A 26,632-nucleotide genomic window follows, 5' to 3' on the forward strand; every position below is an offset into this window, starting at 1 on the left:
CTCCCGGAGCGCGCCTGCATCCCCAAAGGCACAACACACCCCGAGGATACGGCAGCCTTTCCGATAAGAAGAAGAGATCCACGGCTTTGTAAGATATTTTTCCCCTCCCCAGGAGGGGTTCGATGCTGAGCCTGCGGCAGCAGGTGACACAAAGGTGCAGATACCACCTGGGGGGACACCACAACGGTTGCCTGCGTCCTTTGGGATAAACCCAGGGCCCTGAACATCACACGCGCTGAGCCAAGAAGAGACTTTGCCATTGGATGGGCCAAACCCAGGGGAGAAAACGGGCACGGGCTTCCAGACACACCCCCTGCGGCACCGTGGGCTGGCGGGGAGCGGTGCCACCCGCTGCCTCCCCTGGGCCCTCACCACTCGCTTCTTCCCAGCAGGACAAGCCCGCACTGCACATCGTCCGCCCTGGTGTGATTCTGAACACGAGCCAGCAGTGGCCCAGGTGGCCAAGAAGGCCAAGAGCATCCTGGCTGGGATCAGCCATGGGGTGGCCAGCAGGAGCAGGGGAGGGATCATCCCCCTGGACTCAGCGCTGGTGACGCTGCACCTCGAATCCTGGTTCAGCTTTGGGCCCCGCAGTGCAGGGAAGATATTGAGGGGCTGGAGCGTGTCTGGAGAAGGGAACGGAGCCGGGAAGGGGCTGGAGAACAGCTCAGCGTTGGGTTTGTCAGGAGAGGTTGCCACATGTCACAAGACCTGATTGTTTGAAGCACGACTGAGGGAGATCGTAGAATCACAGAAGGGTTTGGGTTGGAAGGGACTTTGAAAGTCCATCCAGATCCACCTCCCTGCAGCGAGCGGGGGGATCAGGATCTGGAGAGCAAGCCGAGGAGTGGCTGAGGGAGCTGGGGCTGCTCAGCCTGGAGAAGAGGAGGCTGAGGGGAGACCTCATCGCTCTCTGCAGCTCCTGGAAAGGAGGTTGTGGTGAGGTGGGTGCTGGGCTCTTCTCCCAAGGAAAAAGGAGTAGGACGAGAGGAAATGGCCTCAAGTTGCGCCAGAGGAGGTTCAGATTGACTCGTAGGAACAATTTCTGCACTGACAGAGCGGTGAAGCCCCGGCAGAGGCTGCCCGGGCCGGCGGGGTCTCCGTCCCCGGGGGGTCCAAAGCCGTGTGGATGTGGCCCTTGGGGACAGGGCTGTCGGGCCGGCCGAGCCGAGGGGGCTCGGTTCCATCCCCCACGGGCTCCCCGAGGCCGTGACCCAGCCGGGGTCCCCCCGGGGGCGGCCCCGAGCGGGGCTGCGGGGCCCCGGTGAGGACGGGCGGGGCGGTGCCTGGTGCCCGGGGCCGCGGGGCAGGGCCGGGCGAGGGGCCGCCGCTCCCGGGGCCCGCACGGGGCCGGCCCGGGCTGCCAGCGCCGGTGGAGGCTGCGGGGGGTGGGGGGGGAACCGGCCCCGCACCGGGCACCGCGGGGCAGCGGCCTGCGGGCCGCTTCGGGCTGGGGAGGGCGGGGAAAAACTTCCATCGACTCGCCCCCCGCCCGCAGCCCCGTCCTCCCGCCGGGCACCGGCACCGGGGGGCGCCCGTCGCCATCGCTGCCACCGGGACCGGGGCGGGGGGGGAACCCATCGTCACCATCGCTGCCCCCGGGAGGGACCGAGAGGGGGGGCACCCGTGGCTGTCACCGGGACCGGGGGGCACCCACGGCCGTCGCCGCCACCGGGATGTGGCGGGGGGGGGGCACCTATCGCCATCGCAGCCACCGGGGCGAGGAGGGGGGGAAACCCATCGCCATCATCGCCACCGGGACCGGGGGGAGGGCACCCGTCGCCATCGCCGCCGCCGGGGCGAGGAGGGGGGACACCCATGGCCGCCACCGGGACCGGGGTCACCCATCGTCATCGTCGGGACGGGGTGTGGAGGCGGGGTGGACGGGACACACCGATGGTCACCGCCGCCACCGGGCGGGGCGGGGAGGGAGGCACCCATGGCTGTCACCGGGACCGGGGGGAACCCCCGGCCATCGCCGCCACCGGGACCGGCGGGGGGGGCACCCATCGCCATCGCAGCCACCGGGATCGGGGAGGGAGGGAGGGAGGCACCCGCGGCCATCGCCGCCGCCGCCCCCGGTCCCGGCTCGGGCGGCTGCGCCCGGGGGTCCCCGCGGCGGGCACGGTGGCTGCGGGCGCCGCGTTCGCCGCCCGTCCAAGCGCTGCCCGGGCGTGGAGCGAGCGAGCGAGCGAGCGCCCGCCTCCCTCCTCCTCCATCCTCCTTCTCCTCCCCCCGGTGCGGAACCGAGCGCCGCTCCCCGGTGCGGGCGCCGGTGCCCCGGCGCGGGGTCGGGGCTCTGTGTGTGTGTGTGTGTGTGCGTGTACATGTGTGCGTGTGCGGGGCTCCCGCGGATCGCGGCCCCTCCCGGGGCGGAGCGGCCCCCCCGGCCCCCCTCCCGCGGGCCGTGCCGGGCGCGGAGCCCCCTCCCTCCCTCCCCGCCCGCCCGTTCGTTCCCTCTCCGGACTCGGCTGGCTCCGCGCAGCCCCCCCGCGCGGGCAGGGCTGGCCGCGAGGCACGCCGGGAGTTGTAGTCCCGCCGGGGAGCGGCGGGCGGACGGGCGGCGGCCGCCGGACTACAACTCCCGTCAGCCCCCGCGGCGGCGGCTCGCTCTCGCCCTCACACTCCGGCTGCCGCTGCCAGTGTCTCCGCCGCCGCCGAACCGCCGCTCGGCAGCGCGCACGGTCCGACCCGCCGCCGCCGCCCCGGGCAGGGGGGGCCCGCCCCGGCCCCGCCGCCCCCGACAGCCCGCCTCGGCGAGCAGGTGCGTGCCCGCCCCGCTCCGCGACGCCGCCCCGCACCGGACGCACCGGGCACCCCGGGCCCGCGCCGCCCCGCACCCACCGGGCTTGGGGGGGGGGGGGGGGGGGAAGGTGGGGGGAAAGGAGGAGACGGGAAGGGAAGGGGCCGCCCCGCCGCGCCCCCCCCCGCGCCCGTCCGGTCGGGGGTCTCCATGGAAACCTTCCCGGGACACCCCCGCCGCGGCGGGACGGCGGCGGGGACGGCGGCGCTGACAGCGCTCCGCGCCCTCCCGGGGCACCGGCGGCACCTGCCGCTCCCGCCGCGGCGCGGGGTCCCTCGGCGGCGGCGGCACCGGGCGCTGCGCTGCCGGGACGGCGGCGGCACCGGGCGCTCGCGGAGTTCGGCGGCTCCCGGTGCCGGGCGGGGGCGGAAGAGCCCTCCCCGGGGCAGCGCGGCCGGCGCCACCTCCATGTTCGGGGCTGCCCCGGTGCGCGGACAGCGCCGCGTTCCCCCGGGAGCGGCCCCGGGGGCAACTGTTGAGCCGGGGCGGGCGGCGGGGGCTGCGGCTCCCGGGCCGGGGACGCGGCTGCCCGCCCGGGGGGCTCCGGTCACACCGTGCGGGGCGGCGGGGGGGGGGCACCCGCCCCGCGGGGGTCCGGTCACGACGTGGGGCTCGGGAGGCGGCGGGGGGTTCTGTCCCCTCGGGGATAGGCGGGTCCCGGGACGGCGGGGTGGGGGGGGCTGCCCCTCGGGGGGCGGCGGGTCCTGGAGTGGACGGGGGGTGCTGCCCACCCGTGGGGCTCCGGTCACGACGGGGGGGATGGCTCGGGGGATGGAGGGTCCCGGGGCGGAGGGGGGATCTGCCCGCTCGGGGGGTTCCAGTCACGCCATGGGGCTGAGGGGCTGGGGGTCCTGGGCTCGGGCACGGGATCCTCCGGTGTCCCCAGCCCCGGGGGCAATTGGCCTGCCCGTGGGGCTCTGGGAGCGTCGAGGAGCAGTGGGTCCCGGGGGTGGAGGAGAGGGTCTGCCCCCCCGTGGGGCTCCCGTGGCGGTGTGGGGCTCGGGGAGGGGGCTCGGGCACGGGAACGTCCCGGTGTCCCCTGACCCGGGAGGCCGGGGGGGTCCGGGCCGGGGCGGGGGCTCTACCCGCCCGTGGGGCTCGGGGAGGGGGCTCGGGCAGGGCCGTTCCCCGCCGTATCCCGGGGCACGGGGCTAGAGGCTCGGGGCCGGGGGGGTGTCCGCCCCTCCGCGGGGCTCCGGTTGTGCCCTGGGGCCGTGCTGCGCCCCCGCGGGGCTCCGGTGGGGCGGGAGTTCGGGCAGGGAAATCCCCGGTATCCCCGGGGCTGGGGGGGAGGGGGGTTGCCCACCCAGGGGGCTCCGGCCGCGCCGTGGGGCTCGGGGGGAGGCGGGCGGCGGGTCCCGGGGGGGGGGGGCGTTTTGCCTGCCCGTGGGGCGGGGGGGGGGGTGTGGACACGGAACCCCTGGCAGCCGCCAGCCCTCGGGCTCCGCGATGGGCTCGTGGGGGGAGGAGCGGTGCCTGCCCGTGGGGCCCCGGTGGGACCTCGGAGCTCGGGCACGGGACCCGCGGCAGCCGCAGCCCCGGGGCTCCGCGCAGGGCTCGGCCGGGGCGGGGGGTTGCCCGCTCGTGGGGCTCCAGTGGGGCTCGGGGGTCGCGCACGGGAGCCCCGAGGCTCTGCGCCGGGCTCGGGCCGCTCCGTTCCGCCCCCGGTGCCGGCCCCCCCCGCCGGTGCCCGCTGGCAGCGCCGGGACCGGGCGGGAGGCGCTTCCTGCCCCCGCCGCGCGGAGGAAGCGGCGGCTCCGCGGGTGCCGGGACGCGGAGGGGCGGCCGGGCGGCTCCGGAGCCTCCAGCCCCGCGCGGCGGAGGCGGCCGGGTCGGAGCAAAGCACCGGGAGAAAGGGCTTTCCCGGCCGAGAGAGAGAGAGAGAGGAAGCCGAGTCTCCTCCTCGCGGAGCATCCGCTCCCCCCGGCACCCCCGTCCTCGCCGGTCGCTGCGGGAGAGCGGGGGGGATCCGCGCAGGGAAGGGCCGGAGCATCCCGACCCTCGGCCGCGTCCTCCCGCCGCCGCCCCGCTGCCGGGCGGGGACACCGGCCCCGGCGCTTCGTCCCCCGCCTCCGGAGACGCGTTCCCGGTGGGATTGCGGAGACCGAGCTCTGGCGGGGCCTTCAGGGGGAAGCTGCCCCTCGGACCCGTGCGCTCGGCTCCGGGGTCGGGATGCTGCGCTCCCTCCGGTGATGCTCGCCTTCCCCGAGCCGGGATTTTTTAACGCGATCCACCCTTGGTTGCTCTTTCTCTCGCTCCTCAGCGCTGTGCGGCAGCCCGGGTGTCTCCAGCGAGCGTGGGTCCCGAGCCACCGTCGTCCAGCAGCTGGAATTATTACGGAAGGGCTACCGAATGTGCGGCAAACTTTTGTTTTTTTCAAAGAGGGACGGATTTTCTCGGTTTTATTCCCAATTCACCCTGTGTCTATAATTACTGGTGCCGTTACTGTGTCTTTAAATCAGCTTAAGCAAATGCGTGTAGGCAAAGCCTGGCTCAGCGGCCGGGCTGCTGCGAGGTGCTGCGAGACCCCAGCCCCGCGCAGGGACCCTCGGCCCAGCACAGGGGACCCGGCCTGGCCCTCACACGGGTCTCGTCCTGCTCTGGCTGTCCCTTCTCAGTTCTGCTACAGTTTCTGACCCTGCCGGGGTGGCAACATAAGGAAAGATAAACTGTTTCCTTTTTTATTTAAGTTTTCTTGCTCAATTTTCCTCCTCGCTCAGTACCCTGCCCCTCGCGAGTCCTGTGAGAGGACCATCGTGGGGGTTTTAATTTAATTTTTAATTTAGTTATTGTTTTTTTTTGCAAGCAGTTTGCTTTAAGGGTTGTTTTCAGCAGCGCTGCTCAGAGCTGAATCCCCACTAAGGCATCCCAGGCACCTCTCGGGATGGGCACCCGCTCTGCTCCTCAAACGGGTGCCTCACAATTGCATATAAAAACAAATATATTTCTTGCCTGTGTTACTAATGGCAACGAAGATTGCCAAAGTGAACAAACTAAGTGAAGGAGCCCATTCCTGTCAACGCAGACCATTTCCTTTTGGTCCATCCGAGCCCCGCTTGACAAGCCACGGGGGCATGTGCTGCTTTATTCATAGAATCATGGAACAGCTTGGGTTGGAAGGGACCTCAAAGCCCACCCAGTCCCACCCCCTGCCATGGGCAGGGACACCTCCAACCGGATCAGGGGCTCCAAGCCCCATCCAACCTGCCCTTGAGCCCCTCCAGGGATGGGGCAGCCACAGTTTCCACCCCATTCCACTGCTTTCGCTTCCATCGAAGTAGCTGGAATGCAGATGACATGCTCTGAGCAGCAAGTCCTGCTTCGGTTTCCAGCTACCAACATAGTTTTGTATTTCGGAGTCGTCTAGGGTAAAAACCTGCCTTCAAGGTTTTGCTGCTCTCTGGGAATGAATGTTAGAGAGGTATCTCCAGCGGGTGTGTTTCCAGGGTCAAAGTGCGTCCCTCCCGGCCTCCCGCAGTGCCCCCTGGCCAAAGGAGCCGAACAGCACCTTGGAAAGGCGAGCGACCGCGTCCTCCTCATCTCTTGCTGCCGACGGATGTGTTGGGCTTTCTCCTTTTCCATACCCTAAGGTTGGGAAGTCTCCCTTTCCTTCCTCTGTGTTGCTGGTGTGGAAGGAGGCACCTCTGACGAGCAGTGCGTTACCGTGTCCGTAAAGGCCCTGGAGCCCAGCCGAGTGCATCGCTTTGTCTGCCAAGCTGCACTACGTTCCTACCGACACGACCCGCAGCGGGATCTCCAGAGCTGGCCCTCAGCTTCACGAGACTCGTGCCGTGGCTGCCGTTTGTGCAGCAGGAAAAGGCAAAGCTACTGTTTGCCCCGAGGGAGCTTGTGCTGTTGTCTGAACGCTGGCTGCCAGCAACGGTGCCCGCTGGTGCTCATCGGGCCTTTGCCTGTTTGACACCATCGCGCAGCCCTCTCCTCCCTGCGTTGGGGGGGATGTGCCTGGCTGGAGCCCAGGCGGAGGGGAGCCTTGCGCTGCGGGATTTTAGGAGCCTGGCTGTTGGCGTTCCGGCACCCGGCACCACGTGCCTGCCCAGGCAAGGTGCAGCTCAGCCCGTGGCGATCTCATAGCTCACATGCTGGGGATGGGGGAGAGGAAAGGCAAGCATCTCAAAATTCAAGTTGTTTTAGTACTTGAAGGTGTACAGAGCAGGAAAACACATGACAAGCTTCTTGGGGGGCGGGGGGTGGGAGTCAAGATCCTAAAACTGAACGCGTTTGTACTGTGAAGAAGTGGCTGGCACGGGTTGTCTCTGTGAGAAAACCCCATTCTGTACCCGTTGGCCTGGGTTCATCCCAGCTGCCGTGGAGGTAGGTGGCTGGAGGAGATCGTGGCTCCAGTTGAGCTGGTCACAGCGGTAAAATTGGCAACGCAGACCTGACATTTGTTAGGGCAAACGCTCTGGGACAAGAGAAACCCTTTGCTACTTGTGGCTAGAAGGGAGGCGGCAGCCAGAGGTGCTGCTTGATGCACTCACTGAAACAAGCACTTAGGAGCTGGGTGCTGAGCTGGATCAGGGAACTGATCTGGCTGAGGAGGGGCTGTTATTTGGCGCAGGGAGGAGAAAACATTGCAAATTTACTATGGGACTCCTGTCCCTGTGCCGCATTAACGCTGGGGTGGGAGAGGCAGCATCACAGCAGAAAACTTAATTAGGAAGCCACAGCTCCGGCAACTCAAGTTAGGATCCCTGAGAGCTCGGGAGAAGGCAGGATTTTAACAGGGGTCAGCACAGAGATTACATGGACTTAATTCTCTTCAGCCGTGTGGGAGCTGGTAGGAGAAGGCGACAGCAGCCTGTCCTGCCATCCTTGGCTCTGCTTGCGTTGAAACTCCGGTTGGTCTTGGTGCTGTTGGGAATTCAGTACAAGGAGGATTTGTCTAGAGATAATTATTAGAAAATATCCATTCCCGAAGGATTTCATCTCAGGAAACTTATTTCCATTGGCTGTATAGCAGTATTTCAGAAGAGAGACTGATTTCTTGACTTAATCCAAAGGAACTTCCACGTGTAGCGAAGTCCCCGCTAACCCGAGTCAAAGCATGCTGTTACCAGAAGGCAAACATCATCTGCTTTACTTTTTCTGGAGCCTGGAAGGGACTGGTTTGCAGGGTAGCATCCTTTCTTGTTGCAAAAGGATGAGAGGTTTTGTCCTAATGAACAAAAAATACCCACCCTTGTTTTTAATTCACCGTGTTGAAAACCTCTCCGAGGGCTTGTTGTTGGAGGCGGATGCTTTCGGCACCTTTCTTGTTCGCGATTCTTTGAGCATGCTTTGTTTCAAGAGGTGAAGGAGCTTTAATATCACACAATGAGCTTCTCCACACAAAACACTGCGTTGATGTTCTTGTTTTGTTCTAAACTAGTTTTCTTTGGAGTTAATTAGAATTGGCTGGGCACCTATTTAGCTAAATCAAAATAAGGCTGTGCTTTCATATACACCTCCTTTTGGCAGACGTAGCGGATTAAGCGGATTCTGTGCCAGCCTGTGCCCTCTCTCCCTCTTGGTGAACCTGATCTAGGAGCTAGTATAGGTTAAAACCAGGCCAGCCAGGAGGGGAAAAAAGGGATTTTAAACAGAGATCAACTCCCTGGTCAAGTTTACCTGGACACTGCGCTGTTTCAGTGATGTGATTGAAGGGGCAAGGAGAGAGAAGGGCTTCAACAGCCTCTTCCGCTCAAAGGCAGGAATGTGAAACCATGCCCTAGTTGTGTTCTCCAAGGGGTTCCTACTAGTTTAATTACATCCCTTTAAAGTTGCTTCAAGCTGCACCGGTGTAGAAGAGAGATTTGCACGTGTTGACTCAACCAAAAGTCGAGTGTTTTGACCCACGGAGGCTGCAGCTGCTCTCTCCGGTTCAGCATTGCATGGGAGGCTTCTCATCCCTGCCTTTCTCGCTGAACTTCCTGGTCCGCCTCCTTAAGGATGCTGTTCTTTTGCTGTTCATGCCGGTTTGTGCTTGAGACCACATCTGTTGTTTTCCCCGTTTCACTCCTTCTCTTAGTTGAAATCTTGATTCTTTTTCTCTTCTATTCTCTGTCCCCTGTGAAACGCCTGTCTTTGGCATGTGTCCCACATCATCCATAGAGGACAGAGGCCAAGAATTCATGAAACGGTGTCAGTCTCTGTTGCTATGTCCTCCTGGCTCTCTTCTTGTGGCCCTCGTGCCTCCTTTGTTGACCGGCTCTTATTCGACTACTCCAAATGTGCTGTTTCTCCCAGCTCTTCACATCACCCTGTTAGCACTTCTCCCTTGCCAGACCTGTTTTTGAGTCGCGCCTGATCTTTGCTTGTTTGAGAGTTCAGCTCATCTCCAACTCCTCTTCCATGTCACGTGGCCACACGCATCCCCTTCCCCATGGCACAGAAGGTCCCTTTTGAATTCTCCCAAAGCATCTCTCCTGCCGCTGTGCTCCGGGGCAGAACCTTTCTCCTCCCCTTCTTTCAGTTTAGCCTAAGATGGTGAAATCCCCGCAGATTGTTTGTTCCCCTATTTCCTTTATGTTGCATTTCTCTCCAAGCATCGAAAGACTCCTCCCCTTCCTGCTCCAAGCCACCTCTCATTCTCTTTGGGTATGACCCTGCTCTCTGGTTTAGCGTCTGCCTGGCTTCCCCTTCATCCTATAGGATCTGTTCCATCTCACACCGTGTGTCTTTTAGCCGGTTTCACCCTCTTCTCCTGACCGCTAATTTCCGTAGTCTGTTTGCTCACTTGTGCCCTCATACATGCAGATGGGTCTGTCATTTCTTTTTTTGCAAACAAGCTGCCTTGCCCCTATTTCTTCTATGTGCCTGGCCCTTCTTTTCCATCTGGAGGATCCCCACTGGCACATTTCAGCTGAGGTGAGGATACTTGGCAGCAGCTGCGTTCAGAGGAGTCATTCAATTCCATGGCTCGATCCCTTGAGCTGCTGGCCGCTATATATCCTCATGTGGCTCAGCGTAAATGGATGGTGCGAGCTGTTTCTTGTCCCGTTCAGAGCCTGTGTCACCAGGAGTTTGCCAGGGAAAAGACAACCGATGGAGATTTGGGATCACGTGTGGCTTTCAGCTTCTTCCCACGCTCACCTACTGCGCTGAGAGCGTTGCAGTGGCTTTGTGCCTGCCTCACCTTCGGGTGTTTAGTATTTCTCTGAACCCAGAACCTCTTTGACAGCATCTCTCTACCTTTTGCAGTCAGTCCTGCTCGGTTCCACCTAGTCCACTTGTTAGCACAGCAGAGCCTTTTTCCTTCATGGCTTTTTCCCTGATACTACTTGAGCAGCAAAGCTGCCTTAATGCTTGAACACCCAGCGCTGCACGATTGGCTGCAGCGTTCTCCCTCGAAAGCTCCACCCAGCCGATGGTGCGTCTTGGATGCTCAGGAATTGCTCGATTTCCTCATGTTTTCCACCCGTAACTCTGCTGAATACCAGCACCTTCCTGACAGAGGGAGGGGATAAGCACCTGAGGGAACCTCTGACAGTACTGTTGGCAAAGCTCTGCTCCCCTCCAGGGTCCCCCAGCTGCCTCCTTGTTTAAGGCTGCTCGCTTTGAACCTGCCATGGGTTGGTTTATGAAAGTCCTGTGGAGCCTTGAAGATGATGGTCTGTTAAAATGCCGGTATCTTGGGTAAAGCTCTATCTTGCAGAGGTGCTCGAGGTTCCTCTGGAGAGAGAGTCCTTTGAGGGATGTGTGTGTGTGTGAAGACTGTGTGAAGCTCCAAGGGTAGCAAGAGGCTTTTCAGCAATAAAGGTGTTGAATATGAGGACAAGTGGACTGTGACTTCTGTTCCAAGGTGCTGCTGGTTTCTTCTAGCACTCTTCCAGGTGGTTGTGTAGCATCTCGTGTGCGTTACCCTGTCTGCCTGGCGTCAAAGCTGGCAATGGCTCTGTCTGAAGTGTGATTAAATATGAGCATCTTGGGGAGAGTTACCGATCCTCTGTTTTTCTTTTGTAGGCAGAGTGGCCCCTCGAGCCCCAGCAGGTCCCCGTCAGTGACGAGCAGCTGTCATGATCTCTACAGCACCTCTCTACAGCGGGGTGCACAACTGGACCAGCACAGAGCGGATTCGCATGTGTGGCCTCAACGAGGAGAGGTGAGGTGCGTGGGCGGCATGGTAGGGGAAGGAGGAAGAGAGCAGAGAAAGTGACTTAGGGGTCTGGAGGGGTTACAGGAAGGGAGCTGGTGCTGGCTCAACTCCTTCTTGCTAGAGTGTAAAATAGCCCGAGATGCGAAAGAGCCGCAGGGAGGGCCTGGCCGTGTGGTCAAACAGTGGCATGCCGTGATGGTCCCCACATCCCGTGCTCCAGCAGGAGTGCGTTGGAGGTCTCTGCAGGGGAACTGTTGGTTGTGTGTGGCTGCACCGCCTCCGTGGTGTTGGTGGGTGATGAGGCTGAGTCGTCTGCATGTGCTCCTGTCTTCACCAGACCTGTGCTCTTAACTGCCAGGGGAGGGAAAGAACTTGACCCACGGCAATTCAAGCTGCTAAGAAGAGCTTTTGGTGACCAGGGGAGTTAGTGCAGACCAAATGATTAGATGGGAGAGTTGTGACATGCCACCAAACAGGAGATTAGGGAGGATGGGATTAGTGGCTGGGAGGCAGAATTGATCAAGACGAGTTCCTGGCCTCCCCTTGGCTTTGCATTGCCTTTTTATTCCCTCAGCTCTGGGGTCTTGTTCTCAAAACCGATCAGTTTGTGGCTTCTCTGAGGCAACTACATCTGCTCAGCACATTTGCTGTAGCCACGAAAGTTTTTATGGGCTCAAAGGCATCGTGTGCTTGTCACCCCTTGCTGTGGGTGTTGAGGCTTTTGGTGGTGAGTCCTCCAAGGGCCAGTTGGAAGAGCGGTGGGATGGGGCAGAGACTGGTCCTCTGAGGACAATTGGGAAGAGCGGTGGGACAGGGCAGAGCCTGGTCCTTTGAGGGTGAGAGGGAAAAGCGGTGGGATGGGGCAGAGCCTGGTCCTCTGAGGATGAGTGGCAAGAGTGGTGGGACAGGACGGAGTCTGGTCCTCTGAGGACACTTGGGAAGAGTGGTGGGACATGGCAGAGCCTGGTCCTCAGGATGAGTAGGAAGAGCGCTGGGACAGGGTCCCGCTGGTCCCCTGCGGATGTGTGGCAGGAGTGGAGGGACGGGGCAGGGCCTGTTCCCCTGAGGACGACTGTGGCGGGCGGTGGGCCGGGGCAGAGCCTGCCCCCCGAGGCCCGTGCCCGGTGCGAGGCCCGCGGGTGGCGGGGCCGCCGCTCCCCGCTCGCCGCCGCCTCGCTCGCCCCCTGGCGGCCGCCGCTCGCCCGGCCCCGCCCGCCTCGGCCCGTGTGGCCCCTCGGCGGGGGCCGCGGCGCTGGGGGTGAAGGGGAGGGCCAGGGTCTTATCCCTGGGGATTAGGGACACACCACAGGATCCTAGAATGGTTTGGGGTGGAGCAGACCTCAAAGCCCATCCAGCTCCACCCGTGCAGGGACCCCTCCCGCGGGAGCAGGGGCTCCAGGGATGCGGCAGCCACCACTGCTCTGGGCAGCCTGGGCCAGGGCCTCCCCACCCTCCCGGAGAGATCTCAGTCTCCCCTCTTCCAGTTGAGAAATGTTGCTTCTCTTCCTCTCCCTGCCCTCCCTGATCCAGAGCCCCTCCCCAGCTTTCCTGGAGCCCCTTTCAGCACTGGAAGCTGCTCTAAGGTCTCCTCACAGCCATCTCCATCTCTCTCAGCCTTTCTTATCCTGGCATCAGCACCTTATCTAAGTGCCCCTTAAAGATCTGAGAATCATCACTAGATAAACACTGCTGAGGCACAAGTTTTCCCACAGCCGGGCATAGAACGCACGAGTGCTGTCTCCTGTCCAGGGTTCTCACAGATTATAAGCAGAGCTGTCTCCTCTGTGCACCCAGTTTCTGTGGAGGTCGCAGTCCTTATCCTGAATTCCTGTCTTCCTTATCCTGTCTTCCAAAGAGAATGGGCCAAACGTGCAGGACACGGCACACTGGGGGAGCTGCAGATGCCCACTGCTCCTGTCACAGACAGCTCGGCCCTGGGGACCGTTGGTGCTGGAGGAGAGCAGGGCTGGGCTGGAAGTCCCAGGGCAAGGAGTGCCACTGGGAGAGGGAGAAATGGGAAAGAGGAGGTGCTTGTGAAAGAAGAGACAAGGGGGATAGGAAGGGAAATGTGTGGTAAGGGCAGTGAAAGGGACAGGAGTGAATGTGTGGAGCTGGGCTGTGACTCATGGGCTGGCCCGTAGTGAGACCTGGGGGTGGGGTGTCAAAGTTCCCAGGGGTAAGGACGGCACACAGAGCTGCTGGGCCATGGAGAAGGTCTTGTCAGGCCCATAGGGTAAGCACTTATGTGTGAGGAGGTGCTGTTGGGCAGGCAGAGCTCCAGGACAGGAAGGACTGCAGTGGGCAGCAGTGCTCCTCAGCCCTTCAGTCTACTGGTACCCTCTGTGTAACGTGTAGTGATGAGGAGCTGGCTACCTGGAGCAGGCACACTGCCCTGCCACCCCACATGGGGACAGGGATGTGTGGGATGGTACCTGGAGCAGGCACACTGCTCTGCTGTCCCATGTGGAGACGGGGATGGATGCGATGCTGGGAGGGTATCTTGGGGTGTCATAATGCTGTGTCTTGTTCCTCGGCTAGGAGAGCCCCCCTTTCTGATGAGGAGTCTAAAACAAGCAGCTCCCAGCACTTGGGGTCTCAAGAGTTTTGCGTCAGCAGCAGCCTTTCCAAGGTGAGCTTCCTTGCATTTCTGGGTCCGTGAAGGCCTTTCCCTGATGGAACGGTAATGGCAAAGCAACGCTCTAGTTCCATAAGAGCTGTTTGCCAACTCTGTGTCCTGAGGGAGGTGGAGAGAAGGCTCTGTCTGCTTCGCTAGGTCCACTTGCACTGCTTTCAGGAACACCTTCTCCGTTCTTGTTGCAGGTGGAGCTCACAGCAGTCAGCGGTGGTGGCGGCAGCGCCCAGGGGGTGGAAACTGATGGCAAGGTGGAGGAAAAACTTGGGCCCAGACTGGAAGAGCAGCCACCTGATCCCAACCCAAACCCAGAGTGTGCAGGAAAGACTGTGAAAGATGATGCCCTGGGTGCTCTGGCAAGCCAGGCAGATAACAGAGGGCAGGAGCCTGCAGTCCCCAGAGCTGCCGAGCAGGAGAGCAGCAGTGCTGATGCTGCCTGGACACCTGCAGATCCTCACAGCAACAAGGAGGCTGATCCTCCTCCAGCCTGCTCTGTGGCTCCAGAGAGCGAACCTGCTGGGAAGGAGAAAACTGCCCCAAGTGCTGCAGCACAGGGGCCAGGCATGCTGGCAGAAGGGACGTTGTCTGTGGTGGTCTCCAGCTGCAACACTTCTGCCTCCACTCCTGCTACTTTTACTTTGAACAGAGTGTGCTTTCCCTCATCTCAGGCCCCTGCTATGCAAAAAATGCCCCTGTCCTTTCAACCTGGGGCGGTTCTGAGCCCGAGCCAGTCGCTGGTGTACATCCCACCCCCCAGCTGCGGGCAGCCACTCAGCGTGGCTACGCTTCCAGCCACCTTAGGGGTCTCCTCCACGCTCACCCTCCCCGTCCTGCCTTCCTACCTACATGAGCGTTGCTTGCCAGGTATTATCGCTTCCCCAGAGTTGCGCTCCTACCCCTACACCTTCTCCGTCACCAGACCCTTGGCTTCAGATGCCAAGGTGGTGTCTGTGGAGGTGAATCAGCTCAGCTGCCCTTCGCCTTCGGGTGCAAGCAGTGCCCAGGCTGCCACCGAGGGCGCTCCTCCATCCACCGCGGGCCCTTCCCTGTCCTCCAGCCAGGCTCCCTTGGCAGCGCCAGCTGGGAACGCTGCTCCCTCCTCCGGCACACACGCCAGAGCCCCAGCAGGTCCTGAGCTGCACACACCGGGGGCCGCCACTTCGCTCTCTCCCCTGAAGTCCCCTCCACAGCTAGAGCGTGAGATGATCTCCTCTCCAGAGTGCAGCGAGATGCCTCTCGATCTCTCCTCCAAGTCGAATCGTCAGAAACTGCCTCCACCCAGCCAACGCAAAACACCTCCTATGCCCATCCTCACGCCCGTGCACACCAGCGGCAAAGCCCTTCTCACCACGGTGCTGTCCAAGTCCCAGCGTGCAGCCCAGACCACGGGCAGTAGCGTCACCTCGTGTCTTGGCACCACCCCTCCCTTGGTCATCTTCCCCGAATTCCTGCGCAATGGCGAGCAGGGTTCCTGGGTGAAGAACACCACTCTCATCAGCACCATTCCAGGCACCTACGTCGGCGTTGCCAACCCGGTGCCTGCCTCACTGCTGCTCAGCAAGGACCCTGGCGTGAGCTTCAGCAGGGACCCGCGCCACCTTCCCAAGCAGGAGCCTATTTCCATCATCGATCAGGGAGAGCCTCGCAGTGCTGAGGTTCCCTGTGGGAAGAAAGCCAACCAGGTCAGCACAGAAGGACAGCAGGATCCTGCCAGGAAACTTCTCCATGGCAGAGCTGCTACAGGAGCTCCTTTGTGTCAGTCCAAGGACATCTCTACCTGGAATCCTGGCCAGGGAAGCGTGTACCCGCGATGCCCTGTGAATGGAAAACCTTCCAATCCTCAGCTTCTGCCCCTCGGCTGGTCTCCTTATCATCAAACCCCTCTGCTTTCGATTGGCATCTCCACGACAGGGCAGCTGCCCCCAAACCAGAACAGCTCCTGCAAGCCAGCTGGTGCAGATGAGCTCCCGACGTTCCTGAGCGTGCAGCCCACCGAGTCCAGCACAGCTGCCCAGAGCCTGCCAGAGGGGCTGCCCAGGCTCCCACCTCAGGAACGGGAAGCGGCAGCCAAGAGCAAGAGCTGCCGGGCCTTGCCCAAGCTCTATGAGGAGCCAGCCAATCCGGTCTCATTGGATGGAGGTCCAACTCTTCAGACCAGCGCTTTGGATGGGAAAGGGGTGAAGGGGAAGCTGGACAACCCTCAGAAGAGTCAAGAGTGTGATCAACCAGAGGCTGACTCCAGTAAGGAGGGCAACGTACAGACTGAGGCTCCCCAGGGGAGCTGTAGCCTCAAGCAGTTGGATGCGAAGCCTAAAAGCCAAGTGTTAGCGGCATACTTGTCACATGAGCTGCCCGCGGCCGGGCAGCAGAGCCTGCGCGTGGTTTCAGAGGTGCCCACTGTGCCCGCCGAGAGCCAACGCAAGGAGCCAGGCTGCGAAGGCTCCCAGGAACCACCAGGGACAGAGCCCCTCCAGTGCGTGCATCAGGTGGACCTGTGCAGGGTCAAGAAGGAGCGAGTGGAGTGTGACATGTCCTTTACGTCCGTGACTTGCCTGCGAGCTGGCACTGCTCCGCAGGAATATGCCGAGGCCAAACTCAAAGGAGCAGGGCAAATCAAGCAAGAGGGCAGCGTGCGCTGCAAGTCCAAGCGGCAGCATGATGGGGAGGCCAGGCAGGCCCCCAAGAGACTCAAGTGCCAAGCCCAGGATGGCGAGGAGTCCCCAAGCAAATCGGGGAGCCAGAATGTGCATGGCCGGAAGGTGGGTGGGATGGGCTGTGACTGCTGGGTTATGGCAGGGGTGAGATTGGGGGTGAGCAGGGAGCCCTCACAGGGGAGGGCAGGGGAGTGCGCAGGGCTTTCTGCCCATACTCTTTGGCATTTTGGGGGTGCTTGTTGACAGCCAGCTCAACACAAGCCAGCAGTGGCCCAAGTAGCCAAGAAGGCCAACAGCATCTCGGCTTGGATCAGCCACGGGGTGGCCAGCAGGAGCAGGGATGGGATTCTCCCCCTGCACTCGACACTGGTGTGGCCGCACCTCAAATCCTGTGTTCAGTTTAGGCCACTTCAGTGCAGGAAAGACCTTGAGGGACTGGAGCTATTCCGAAGAAGGAAACAGAGCTGGGGAATGGGCTGGAGAACAAGTCTTATGAGGAGCGCTGAGGGCCCTGGGGCTGTTCAGCCTGGAGAAGAGAAAGTTGAGAGGAGACCTTATCAGTGTCTACAGCTGCCTGAAAGGAGGTTTTGGAGAGCTGGGTGTGGGTTTCTTCGCCCAAGTGATAGGTGATAGGACAAGAGGAAATGGCCTCAAGCTGCACCAGGGGAGGTTTAGATTGGACATTAGGAAAAAATTCTTCACTGAAAGGGTTCTCAGGCACTGGAACAACCGCCCAGAGAGGTGACTGAGTCACCATCCCTGGAGGTGTTTAAAAGACGGGGAGATGAAATGCTTAGGGATATGATTTAGTAGTAGACAGGTATGGTTGGACTTGATGATCTCAAAGGTGTTTTCCAACCTAGTGATTCTATGATTACTTGGCAATTGATTAATGTACCTGTGTCTGCAGGTTACCTAGAGCAAAAAAATGGATCTGGGGCATCGAAAACACTGTAAGACACCAGCTTGATGAGTGGGGACAGTGTTTTGGTTTGTCCCTTCTCCTTTGCTACTCCGGCTCAGTCAGTCAGCAGCTCAAACTTCAGTCTGTCTTCCCTTCACAGTGGCGAAAACACCACGACAATCCACATGAACTCGGTAAGCGAGAAGGCCGAACCAACCTGGGCTCAGTGAAGGATCACAACAGCCTCAGGGTAAAGCGGAAGCGCAGGAGGCCAGCAAAGACAGAGTTCCCATCTCCAGCACATCGTGGGGACAGCCATGAGGAAGGTATTCATGAACAGTGATGTGTTCTCGTAGGCTTGGGCTGCAACCATTCCTATCACCCTGGTGGGGCCAGACCGCTGCTCTCCTGAGGCTGAAGGGCCTGTGGAGCTGGTGGCTTCCAAAACAGAGCTGCAGTGATGCTGGACTGCCCTTCCCAGGCCAGCAGACGTGTGTGCACAGATCTGTGGCGTGTTTTCTCCAGGCTCCGTTTTCCCCACAGGTTACCTTGAGAAGAAGCCCAAGAACAACTTTCGGGATTTCATTCCGGTGGTGCTGAGCAGCCGGACACGCAGTCAGTCAGGTGAGTTGGTGCCCAGGGACCCAAGTGGGAGTCCTAGGTGGACTGTGACTGTTTCTTTTTTGATGTGGACTTGTCCCTGTCTTCTGTCCTGCCTTGCAGGGTTTTTCTTGTAGATAAAATGGTTTTTGTGTGCTAGAAATCCCGCTTTCTTGCAGGAAGCATCGCTGGCTCTTCTGCTGGTGTGACAGGAGAGTGTGATGTGACTGGTCAGGAGATATTACCGTTGTTGGAGGAGGATCAGGATGAAGAGGAGGAGGAAGAGGAAGAAGAGACATCGTTGAAACGTCGCAAGCTGCGAAAATCCCACAGGACATCACGCTATCACAGTCGCAGGGCCAGGGACAAGTCTGTGTCTGAGAGGAGCAGCTGTTACACGAGGAGGACCCGGGAGCTGCCCTGGAGAGTGGAATCACCCAGGCAGCTGTGGGAGCCCAACGAGGAGGATGATGATGACAGTCACATCAAAAGGAAGAAAAGGAGACGACAGAAAAGTCGGAAATACCAGACAGGGGAATATTTGACTGAGCGAGAGGAGGAGCGAGTAGGCTACCCACACAGGAGGAGAAAATCCAAAGCAGGTACAACCTGGGAAGGGCTTTCTGGTACCAGGCTGGAGACTAGGATGGGGGAATTGCTTTGTTGGTTTGTTTGGGGTTTTTTTTGGGGGGGTGGATTTTTTCAGAGAGGGAGCTTGGGGTTTTGGGTTTTTTTGTAATGATGAAACTCCATCGTTATTAATAGTTTGATGTCCACAGCGTGGGCAGCTTCAATTGATCAGCCCTTCTTTCAAAAATACTTGCAACAAATTTGGGAGTAGGAAACAGCAGCTGATGTGGCTAATTAGATACTGATCTCACCCTCAGATTAAGACAGAGGGCGTGGGAAAACAAGAATCAGACGAGGTAGCACAGTGAAATATTTCTGGACAAGCATGGACCCCTGGGAGTAGTGTTCAGCATTCCTGGCTAAAGCCAGGAGATGAGAGCCATCACAGTTCAACTGGGCTTCTTCATGCTTTGTCTTGCTTTATTAAGGCAACTTGCAAGCTTGTACCAGGAAGCACAAGGGAGAGAAGATTAACAAAGCTATGTCTGCAAGCAGGGGAGAAATCCTTCTCTGTGGCTTGTGTTTGCAGCTTTGCTCAGAGGAGGACGCTCTGCTACCTGCTTGTGTCCGTCTCACTGCTCTCCCTCTGCTCTCGTGCTTCCTCCCCTAACTGCCCCAGGCCCTGTGATCTAAACTAGATTTGTGTTTTCCTGAGGTTCTGCAGTCTCTGTGGTCCTTCCTCTCTGTTTGTGCAGGGGCAATTTGAGGCTGTCGGAAGTCAGGCTGGGATTCATCCAGCAGCGATGTCTCGGTGTGTGTGCCGTGGTGGCTCCTAGCTGGGTCCGAGTGTCCCGCAGGTGACTTCTGTCAGGGTTGCAGAAGAGCGTGTCTGAGACACAGTGCTGGGGGCAGCACTCTGTTTGCTTGAACCTTTCTCTTGGAGGTGACACAGTGGATATGGACCTGCTGCCACATCGGTGTGGAGATGAACAGGAAAGGCTGAGATGCTGCTGAGGCACTGTGAGAAGTAGGGATGGCCACTCTCCTCCCACCAGCTGATCTCCCAAGCTACATTCCTGCTCTGGTGCAGTGTCTGGGTGCCTCTGTGAGACATGAAGTTTCTGATGGGTTTCCTGGCATTTTTGCAGTTCAAGGGCACTCTCAGACTGTCTCCCACTGTTTGAAACAGCCTGAGAAGGTGGGTTGAATGCAGCAGCACTCAGGAGGGTTTTCTCCAGGAGCTTTATCACGCATCCCTCAGGGACTGCTTGCTGGCCCTCAGAGGCATGAGCTTCTGTGTTTTGGATTCAGGAGTTGTGGCCTAGAGCTGTTGCTGGCTTTGAAGATGAGGATCTGGGCGTCACCGTGGCACTGCAAACTGGCTGGCAGCCAGAGCAGGGGCAGGGGCCAGTCCACGTGTTTGGAGAAAGCAGACCACTGTGTCCCATCCTTGCTAAAGAATCTGCCTCCTCTTCAGCTACGAGCTGCAGTGATCCGCTGCCCAATGCCTGGCTTGCTGGGGCCAGTCCCCTCCAGGAGAGGGCTTAACACAAGCAATCTCTGCTTGCTGGTGCCACCTCATCAAGCACTCTGAAGAAACAACCAGGACCCCAAGGCTTCGGAGTGGGTGCTTGGGTGAAGGAGGCTATAGCCCTTAGGTGGGGAAGGCAGTGCTGGGATCCACTGGTGCTGTGTCTTCTCTCTGACCCACCGTGCATTCAGGCAGACCACTCTGATCAGTTGGACTGGCTGTTCTTCACCTACAAGGAGTTTCCCTGCTGCTCAGCTACGGCTGAGGCGCATGCTTCTGTGAGAGCACTAAGCCGGTGGTGTTCTTCCCTCTCCTTCGAATGCTGAAGAGAGTAAAAATAGATGCAGATCCCTGCCAGAGCCACGTGTCGGACCTCTGGGCTAGAGGAACCTACTGTCCTCTTTCCCTCTGTGCTCACAGGAGTGATGGAGCCGCTGTGTTTCCTCCTGCTAGGTGCGCCGGGACTGCCGGCTTGTGCCACTTGCCAGCACAGACCATCCTGCTCACTGCATATTGTCTGATGTTGTCAGCATTTTACCCCTTGCTCACTCTGTTCCCAACTCTTCTCAGGCTCCTGCTGTTCCCTGTCTGTCTCTTCCACAGCCCAAGGATGCTTTTCATCCCTGGGAAGGTATTCCCTGATATGGACGTGCGTTCTTGCCAAGCGAGGTGTGTTTAACGCTGCAGGGCTGGGCTGCTTTAAAAGCTTTGCTCTAGAACACAGAGCCCCTGCCTATTGGCGGAAGGTATCAGGTGTCGGGGAAGGAGCATCTCAAGTCCTTGCATCCTGCCCTGGGTTAGTTGTGAAAGTGTCGCAATGCTGTAAAAGAGACAAGGATGGTGTTACAGACAGCCCAGCAGAAATCTGTCTGGCAATTGCTCCCAAAGCAGCAAGTAGGCCAGTGATCGCCGTGTGCTGCCTTCTTGACAGGTGTCATTGCTAGAACTGTGCTTAATTATAGGATCATAGAATGATTTGAGTTGGAAGGGACCTTAAAGGTCATCTAATTCCACCCCCCCTGCCATGGGCAGGGACACCTCCCATTGGAACAGGTTGCTCAAAGCTCCATCCAACCTGGCCTTCAACACCTTGAGGGATGGGGCAGCCACAACTTCCCTGGGCAACCTGTTCCAGTGCTTCCCCACCCTCATTGGGAATACTTTCCTCCTAATGTCCTCCTAAATCTTCCTCTCTCCAATTTAAAGTCATTTCCCCTCATCCTATCACCACAAGCCTTTGTAAAAAGTCCCTCCCCAGCTTTCTTGTAGCCCCTTCAGGTACTATAAGGTCTACTCGGAGCCTTCTCCAAGCTGAAGGTTTAATTACAGCCTGAGAGTTGTGTGTGAGCTTAGAAACAAATACTGTGCTCTGTGTGGTGGGAAGTCAGAACTGCCACACCAGAGCACGTCTCGTGAGTGCGCTTTGCTTTGTTCAGAGCAAGGAGAGGTCTCCTGTTTCTTGCCCAAGTACATCCAGCGTGCTGGGTTGTGTCAGGGTCTGTCTTGCCTGCGGTTTTCTCCTGACCGTGGCAAATGCAGAGGCTGTGCAGGGACAGCACTCAAGCACAGCTATTTCTCAGACTTCAGCCACCTGGGCTTCCACAGCATCTAGAACAGCTGAACTAGGGCTGTCCCTGCCCGGGTCTTCTACAGCTCGTTTGTGAATTTGTCCTCCATATGTGCAAACCTCATGGAGTTCAACACGGCCACGTGCGAGGTCCTGAACCTGGCTTGGGGCAATCCCAGGAAAGACAGACTGGGTGGAGAATGGATTGAGCGCAGCCCTGAGAAGGACTTGGGGTGCTGGAGAATGAGAAACTCAACATGAGCCAGCAACATGTGCTTACAGCCCAGAAACCAACTGTGTCCTGGGCTGCATCCCAAGCTGTGGGACATCAGGGTGAAGGAGGGGATTCTGCTTCTCTGCTTCTTTCTGGTGAGACCAAACCTGGAGCCCTGTGTCCTGCTCATAACATCTACCCCCACCTCCTCTGGAGGCAGTGAAGGCCTGAAGTTCCCTCTGTGCTGTGCAAAGTCCTTTCTGTTGTTTTCTTAACTGAACTCTTACTCTTTCATCAAGTGCCCCTAAGTCTTGTGCTGCAGAACTGGTTGAAGAAGCTTCCTGTACTCAGTTGATCCACCCTTTTGTGATCTTTTGGTCACGTCTCCTTTGTCTTCTCCCTTGTGGACTGAGGAGTCTCAGCCTCTTTTGTACGGTGGCTTCTTCATCCTCAGTTGGTTTAGTTGCCTTTCTCCACTTCCACTACGTTCTTCCTGAGATGTGGACACCAGAGCAGCACTGCAGTAAATGAGACATATTTGGTTTGAGATTTTATTTGTGGTTCTGCTGTGGTATCTTGGCCAAACCTTTTGTTCTATGCAAGATCTGTGGCCCCTGCTTCCTAGCAATAGCAAGACACGATTGAAAGTTTTTTGTGGTGCTTGAGGTGGTGAATGTAGTCTTGGCATAATGCGAGTGCTAAAGATGCTGCTTCTGGAGATCTACAAAATCTGACTTAGCACTGGAGGCAGCAGTGTCATAGAATCATAGAGTCATAGAATCTCTAGATTGGCAAAGACCTCCGAGATTATCAGGTCCAACTGTACCTGTCCATTACTAAATCATATCCCCAAGCACTTCATCTGCCCATCTTTTAAACACCTCCAGGGATGGGGACTCAATCACCTCCCTGGGCAGCTGCTCCAATGCCTGAGAACCCTTTCTGTGAAGAAGTTTTGTCTGATGTCCAATCTAAACCTCCCCTGGTGCAACTTAAGGCCATTCCCTCTCATCCCATCACCTATCACTTGGGCGAAGAGAGCAACACCCAGCTCTCCACAACATCATTTCAGGCAGTTGTAGGCACTGATAAGGTCTCCCCTCAGCCTCCTCTTCTCTGGGATAAACAAATCGTAGAATCATAGAATGTTTTGAGTTGGAAGGGACTTTAAAGCCCATCCAGTTCCAACCCCCTGAGATAGTCAGGGACACCTTCCGCTGGATCAGGGTGCTCAGAGCCTCATCCCAAACAATCCCTAACAGACAGAAAGTTTTATTCCTGGAGTTTATTCTTGTGAGCCCTTGGACTGACTCACTGGGGCATCTCCTAGCTCTCCACCTAGAAATGAAACAGAAGTCTCTGTTCCCAAAGTGTCCAGAGCTGTGGAGGGAGCCAGGCTTGAGAGACTCAGACTCTGCAGAGCCGTGTATGTGACCTTTGGTTTGCACAGGCCTCTTTCTTTGTAATCTATTTCATTCCAGCACTGATCACCTGCAGCAGGAGGGGTATAGCATTGTACAAGTCCAGGTGATTATTTGTTCACAGGGCTTTACTTTCTCCTTCCAGACTCTGTTTTCCCATTGCTGTTGTGCCCTTGCTACGGGATGTTGCTATTTCAGGGAAGCAGAGCTCCTGTCCTTGCCATGGTACAGGGCTCTGTAATGAGCAACCCTGCAGTTTAGTATAATGCAAGGAAGAAAAGACTGGATTTCCCTTGAGGCATCCTGGTGCTTCCTACCTGCGTGCATTTTAATTGAAACGTTAATGTGCTATGTAAGTTAAGGGGAACATGTGAGGGCAAGGCAGGGTCTGGTTTTGTAGACAGCAAAAGAGTGACTGTTCACGAGCAGCTTAATGGGGAGAGACCACCTGCATTTTCTGTCTCTCTCTCGGAGGGGCATCCCACGTGATTCCTGCTCAGCCTTGCAGGTAGGAACTACTGGGAAGCGCGTTGACAACCTGGATTGTTTTGCACTGGGTTCCCTGTCAGCACAGGAAGGACATGGAGCTGTTGCAGTGAGTCCAGAGGTGGCCACGAAGATGATGTGAGGGCTGGAGCTCCTCCCATACGAGGACAGGCTGAGAGAGTTGGGGGTGTTCAGCCTGGAGAAGAGAAGGCTGTGGGGAGACTTTAGAGCAGCTCCCAGTGCTGAAAGGGGCTCCAGAAAAGCTGTGGAGGGGCTCTGGATCAGGGAGTGCAGGGAGAGGATGAGGGGGAGTGGTTTTGAGCTGCAAGAGGAGAGATTGAGATGAGATCTCAGGAAGAAATGTTTTGGTGTGAGGGTGGGGAGGCCCTGGCCCAGGTTGCCCAGAGCAGTGGTGGCTGCCCCATCCCTGGCAGTGTTCGAGGCCAGATTGGATGGGGCTTGTAGCCCCTGATCCAGTGGGAGGTGTCCCTGCCCGTGTCAGGGGGTGGAACTGGATGGGCTTTGAGGTCCCTCCCGACCCAAACCATTTGGTGATTCTATGACCTAAGGAAAAGCCTTTAGTGAATTGAGCGCAAGCCCCAGCTCTCAGGCTTGGCCATTTCTGACCAGGATGCTTGTCTGTCCTTGGGCGTCTTGTGTCCATGCTGGGTCTGACCCTGACAGGGAGAACCTGCAGGGTCACTTTGTTCTGCTTTCTGCAGTGCTTCCACTGTGGGTCTGGGCTCCTGGATGTGAGAGAGATCTGGGTTGCTCCCCTTCAGTGCTGAACCTCCAGAAGCTCCTCATTCCCATTTCTCCTTTAGATTTTAGGTACCGGAAGCAGAAGGAGTCCACCCAGGACAAAGGCACAGAGCTACGGTTGAGGAGCAAGCTTTCTCCATCCCCCCGAAAATCTCAAGGACGACCAGACTTTCGGAATGGCTTCTTCCTGGAGCACTCAGACAGCTCTCCCGTCCAAGAAGAGCTAGAGAAACCATCAGGAAAACGCAAATGTAAAACCAAACACCTGGCAGGGATCTGTGATGAAAGGAAGGTATGTCTTGGGCTGATGAGGGGAACGTGCCTGGGGAGAAGAGATAGAAGGGAATTCCTGTTAGTAAGCCATGGCCACATGTGCCAAGGAGTTGTATTCCTTTCTTTTCCAGGGGAAAGGCTGCTGTAATCAGCCCAAAACGCACCCTCTGAAGAAGTCCCAGGATTTGTGGACGCTTTGTAAGTCCCGTCGGGTTAGCCCAGGGAGTTCCCCCGAATTGCCTGTGGCCCAGAATGTCCCTCCTGGAGCTCGGCGGCTGATTGTGAACAAAAATGCAGGGGAGACCCTTCTGCAGCGAGCAGCTCGCCTGGGCTACAAGGTGAGGTGTGGTTCCCTTTTCTGCTTCATGTCGTGTGCTGCTTTGTCTGGATTTGTGTGTAACCAGGCCTGTGATGATCTCGTTCCTGTAGGACGTAGTGCTCTACTGCCTGCAGAAAAAGAGCAGTGACGTGAACCACCGTGACAACGCTGGCTACACAGCTCTGCACGAAGCCTGCGCGCGAGGCTGGATCGACATCCTCCACATTCTGCTGGAGCACGGCGCCAACGTGAACTGCAGTGCGCAGGACGGCACGAGGCAAGCCAAGGGAGCGGGGCACAACTAGGGAAGCACCGAGAAGTGTTGGGAGTAGGGCATGTTTTTCAGGATGAGCTGTTGGTCATCTCCAGATTTGTCTTAACCCAAGAGAGAACATTTGTTTTGCAAACTCTTCCTGTTTCTTTCTGCCAATGTTTCTGTCCTTGCAGGCCTGTTCACGATGCAGTAGCAAACGATAACCTGGAAACCATGTGGATTCTACTCTCCTATGGTGCTGATCCCACTCTGGCCACTTACTCTGGGCAGACAGCTGTGAAGCTTGCCACCAGTGAAGTGATGAAGCGCTTCCTGTGCGGTAAGTGCCAAGCCTGGGGCTGGCAGTGCTTCCATCCTTCCCGTCTGGCAGCATAAGGGACTAAATATTGATGTCACAGGGTTTAGAAGTGCTTGAGCAGCAGGTGACTGATTAACTTCAGCTCTCTCCTGTCATGTGTGTGTGTTTTTACCACCCCATCTTTAATTAATTTGGAAAATAGTATATAATTCTATAAGACAAAAGTCACTTTTCAGTCTTGGGGTACAAGGAAACAGCAAAGCTGTGGTTGTGCAACTAAAGACTGTGCTGTGCACGAGGGTTGGAAGCACAAGTCCACAGTTTCTGGTTCTACTTCATAACCTAAGTGAACATATTTTTGCTGCCAAGTAATGATGCCTTCTACCCTAAACCAACTCTGCCTGAATGCTCCCTCCCTGGCGTTAGAAAGGGCCACTTTGGTTCCCTGTGGCTGAGAGTGAAGAGTGCCCGCCCACTTTCGGCGCTGTTTCTGTAGGATCCAGATGAGTGTTGTGGCTTGGACGTAGCAGCAAGGAAGAAACAGCTAAGGTAGCAGTGGTTCCCAAAGAGATACAAGGCAGAAAATCTCCAACTTTGAAAAAAACTTGTTTGCCGGCTGTCTGTCCATGCTCCTCCAGGCTCATCTGTGCATGCAGGTGTCGAAGATGTAATTTTGAACTCAAGACAACCTAAGAACATTTCTTTCCAACCCACTTAATATTGTTTTCCCTTCCCAGCATCTACTTCACATTCTCAGGCCCAGGGTCATGTTGTGCTCTCCTGCGTGAGGGTGCCCTTGTTGCAAGTTATGGTTCACTACTACCTGCAAAGTGGGGAAAGGCAGCCGAGGTGAAGTGGCTCCCCAGGGTCGATAGATGTTCTTGCCAGGATCATGCTCTGACCAGCAGACAAGCATTAACCCTCTCAATTTCATCTCTTTAGATTACCTTCTGGATCTCCAAGGGCGCACTGATGGAGATCCTCGAACAGCGTGGGACTTCTACAGCAGCTCCGTGCTAGGTGAGCTCAGCCTGTTCCCTTTCACTTACAGCAGCAGAGCAGAGAGAAGTAATGCTGGGTAACAACACACCACTCACTTGAGTCTCTTTGTCTCCCTCCTGATTCACATCATAGCTGCACATCTTGCCGTAAGGTTACATGCTGGGAGTTGTTCCTGAAAGGGACTTTTTCTTTGGGAAACCGTGTGTGTGGATCCCTCTAAACAGGCT

The 26,632-nt window shown here is 58.1% G+C and overlaps 1 protein-coding gene across 1 annotated transcript in view; it reads left to right on the forward strand.

Annotated features, from left to right (window-relative positions):
* Positions 1-2,624: 2,624 nt before the first annotated feature.
* BCORL1 (BCL6 corepressor like 1) overlaps positions 2,625-26,632 on the forward strand; it is a 32,887-nt gene continuing 8,879 nt past the window's right edge. The window contains exons 1-12 of the mRNA XM_069867768.1: positions 2,625-2,764; positions 10,766-10,904; positions 13,437-13,527; positions 13,719-16,289; positions 17,249-17,414; positions 17,632-17,712; positions 17,868-18,290; positions 24,302-24,531; positions 24,644-24,850; positions 24,942-25,108; positions 25,279-25,424; positions 26,346-26,423. Coding sequence (XP_069723869.1) covers positions 10,819-10,904; positions 13,437-13,527; positions 13,719-16,289; positions 17,249-17,414; positions 17,632-17,712; positions 17,868-18,290; positions 24,302-24,531; positions 24,644-24,850; positions 24,942-25,108; positions 25,279-25,424; positions 26,346-26,423 — 4,246 coding nt within the window. The 5' untranslated portion in view covers positions 2,625-2,764; positions 10,766-10,818. The remainder of the gene's footprint in view (positions 2,765-10,765; positions 10,905-13,436; positions 13,528-13,718; positions 16,290-17,248; positions 17,415-17,631; positions 17,713-17,867; positions 18,291-24,301; positions 24,532-24,643; positions 24,851-24,941; positions 25,109-25,278; positions 25,425-26,345; positions 26,424-26,632) is intronic.

Source organism: Phaenicophaeus curvirostris, chromosome 13, assembly GCF_032191515.1.
Source record: "Phaenicophaeus curvirostris isolate KB17595 chromosome 13, BPBGC_Pcur_1.0, whole genome shotgun sequence".
Taxonomy (NCBI): Eukaryota; Metazoa; Chordata; class Aves; order Cuculiformes; family Cuculidae; genus Phaenicophaeus; species Phaenicophaeus curvirostris.